Raw genomic sequence first — 2,188 nt, forward strand, 5'->3', positions numbered from 1 at the left:
TTTATTTTTTCTTTTACTTATGCATTTATTTAATTATTTATTCTTTTACTTATTTATTTCTGTATTTATTTATGCATTAATGTACTCATTTATTTCTAATTAAGTCATTTTTCGTCCTCCATAGTAATGTGCATCTACGACATTACGTAGAACGTTTTTTCCCCACTGACATTAGTGACGTCAGTCCGACATGGCGGCGCACTTAGCACGACGTTGTTGTCCATTTTGTCCTGGTGCTGCAATGATTTTGTTTCCACAGAATGTAAAACTACGGGGTGTTGGAATAACAGATTTTAACAACGCTTTGCAACCGAGTGTTAGTTACGGGACACGAGAGACAGACACGACCCAGGTACGTTAAACGACATTAGCAAATGCACTCATGTTAACTTGGAGCTGCCTTACTCATATGCTAGAAATCAAACAGAGCCATTGGCATGCCACTCATGAGTTGAACTGCCATAAATATAGAGTAAAAGTTACATACTGTTAATCAGGTTATAACTTTTAACTCCATAATATGGGCAGAACAAATGAGCACCCATGTTTTTACTTTTTCAGGAGACACGGGTGCACATTCCAGTGGGTAAATATACAGATGGATAACTATTAATACTTTAATGAGGCCATTTTCTTTCAGAGTTTTTATTCAACAGGTTTTTTTCTCCCCTTGGCTCTTAGACCGACTCACCATATCTTACAGCAGAAGCAGCGGTCCTGGTGGTCAGCATGTCAATAAAGGTTGACAAAGTTCCACTTTTTTCTTTGTAGGATCATCCGTGGTAGAATTTAACATACTCTATATTACAAAGTGACAAGTGACTCCTGAAAGCTTGTTCAAGGCCTTGAATCTGTTCTGTCATGCAAAATATAGTCCTTTGTTTTTCATATGTGTAACACATCTTAATCCATAGTCAGCACAAAAGCAGAGGTCCGATTCCATGTACAAACAGCAAACTGGATCCCAGAAGATGTTCGACAGAAAATCCTTGAAAAGGTGTGGCATCAGTAAATACATGGGAAAACAGTCATTACAAAATACTCTAATACTCAAATGAGAGTTATGTACATGTTTCCAGTTTAGCTTTTTCATTATTTTCTCCTTAGGCATCATTACATTGTCAACAAGAAAAGCAAATTTGTATGTTTTTAATTAAGTTTTAAATTTTTAAGTTTTATGATCTCAGGGTTTACTGATATTTCATTGTGAAACTGTAAACATTCAAGCCAAGTGTATTAATTTTCAACTTAATGGCACAGAACAAAAACCGCATCAATAAGGCTGGAGAGCTGCTGGTGACCTCGGAGGTGAGCAGAAATCAGCAGAGAAATCTTTCTGACTGTATACTGAAGATCTCTACCATCGTAGCTGAGGCCAGCAAGAAGCCCCATGAACCAACAGAAGAGGACATAGCTCTTAGGACAGCCAGGTCTTACCAAGTAGTAGAGCACACCGTTTTGCTGTCCACTTTATTTGTCTTAAGCATGAATTTAATGTGAAATATGCTGCACAGGTTAAAGAAGATGAACAAGGAAAGACTCAGACAGAAGAAGATCCAATCAGCAGTCAAACAAAGCAGACGACAGGATTTTGACTGATTGTAAATGTTTGTTCCTACCGTCATTGTTTAGTCAGTGATTGCATTGAATTTATATTAGCCTTTAATTCTATGTAAGACTGAAGTCAATTTTTTTCTTAATAAATATCAGAATTATTCAGTGATATGAGATGTTTTTACTTTTGACTGGAGAAGATAGTATGGAGAATGGAAATTGACTTATGTAGCCAAAATATATCTAAATAAATGTATAATTGACTACAGAACAGAATTTGTTTGTTTGTACTTTATTTATTTCTGTATTTCTTCCATTGTTCATTTATAAATTCATTTGTTGCTAAATATTAAATCCCAAAGCTCGGGAGTGGGCAAAAGTAAAAGGTTAGTAAGAAGATACAGAGAGGAAGGGGGAAAACATTTAGCAGAGGATGGTTTCGATCCATCGACCTCTGGGTTATGGGCCCAGCACGCTTCCGCTGCGCCACTCTGCTCGCTTCAATGTGTTCCTCATAGTGTAATATAACGTTGATATTAGCTCAAATCTATAGCGTATGTTACACAAACGATGATTTGGTTAGGAATAAAGACATCACTACATTACGTTAATGCATAAATAAATACAGAAATAA

The 2,188-nt window shown here is 36.3% G+C and overlaps 1 protein-coding gene and 1 non-coding gene across 3 annotated transcripts; one reads left to right on the forward strand and one right to left on the reverse strand.

Moving 5' to 3' along the window:
- Positions 1 to 121: 121 nt before the first annotated feature.
- On the forward strand, positions 122 to 1,791 carry mrpl58 (mitochondrial ribosomal protein L58). Of its 2 annotated transcripts, none has more exons than XM_020625371.1 (6): positions 122 to 352; positions 562 to 582; positions 657 to 741; positions 915 to 997; positions 1,261 to 1,430; positions 1,515 to 1,791. In XM_020625371.1, the coding sequence occupies exons 1-6, from the start codon at positions 191 to 193 to the stop codon at positions 1,597 to 1,599; spliced, it is 606 nt and encodes a 201-aa protein (XP_020481027.1). In that variant the 5' UTR covers positions 122 to 190; the 3' UTR covers positions 1,600 to 1,791. The 2 variants fall into 2 exon arrangements, with proteins under 2 accessions (XP_020481027.1, XP_020481028.1); XM_020625372.1 differs by having other exon boundaries at positions 126 to 352; positions 562 to 586; positions 682 to 741; positions 1,515 to 1,785.
- Positions 1,792 to 1,978: 187 nt separating this feature from the next.
- On the reverse strand, positions 1,979 to 2,050 carry trnam-cau (transfer RNA methionine (anticodon CAU)). Its single transcript has one exon. It is a non-coding gene; the product is annotated as a tRNA-Met (tRNA).
- Positions 2,051 to 2,188: the final 138 nt, after the last annotated feature.

This window comes from Monopterus albus, unplaced genomic scaffold (genome assembly GCF_001952655.1).
Source record: "Monopterus albus unplaced genomic scaffold, M_albus_1.0 scaffold353.1, whole genome shotgun sequence".
In the NCBI taxonomy this organism is placed as follows: Eukaryota; Metazoa; Chordata; class Actinopteri; order Synbranchiformes; family Synbranchidae; genus Monopterus; species Monopterus albus.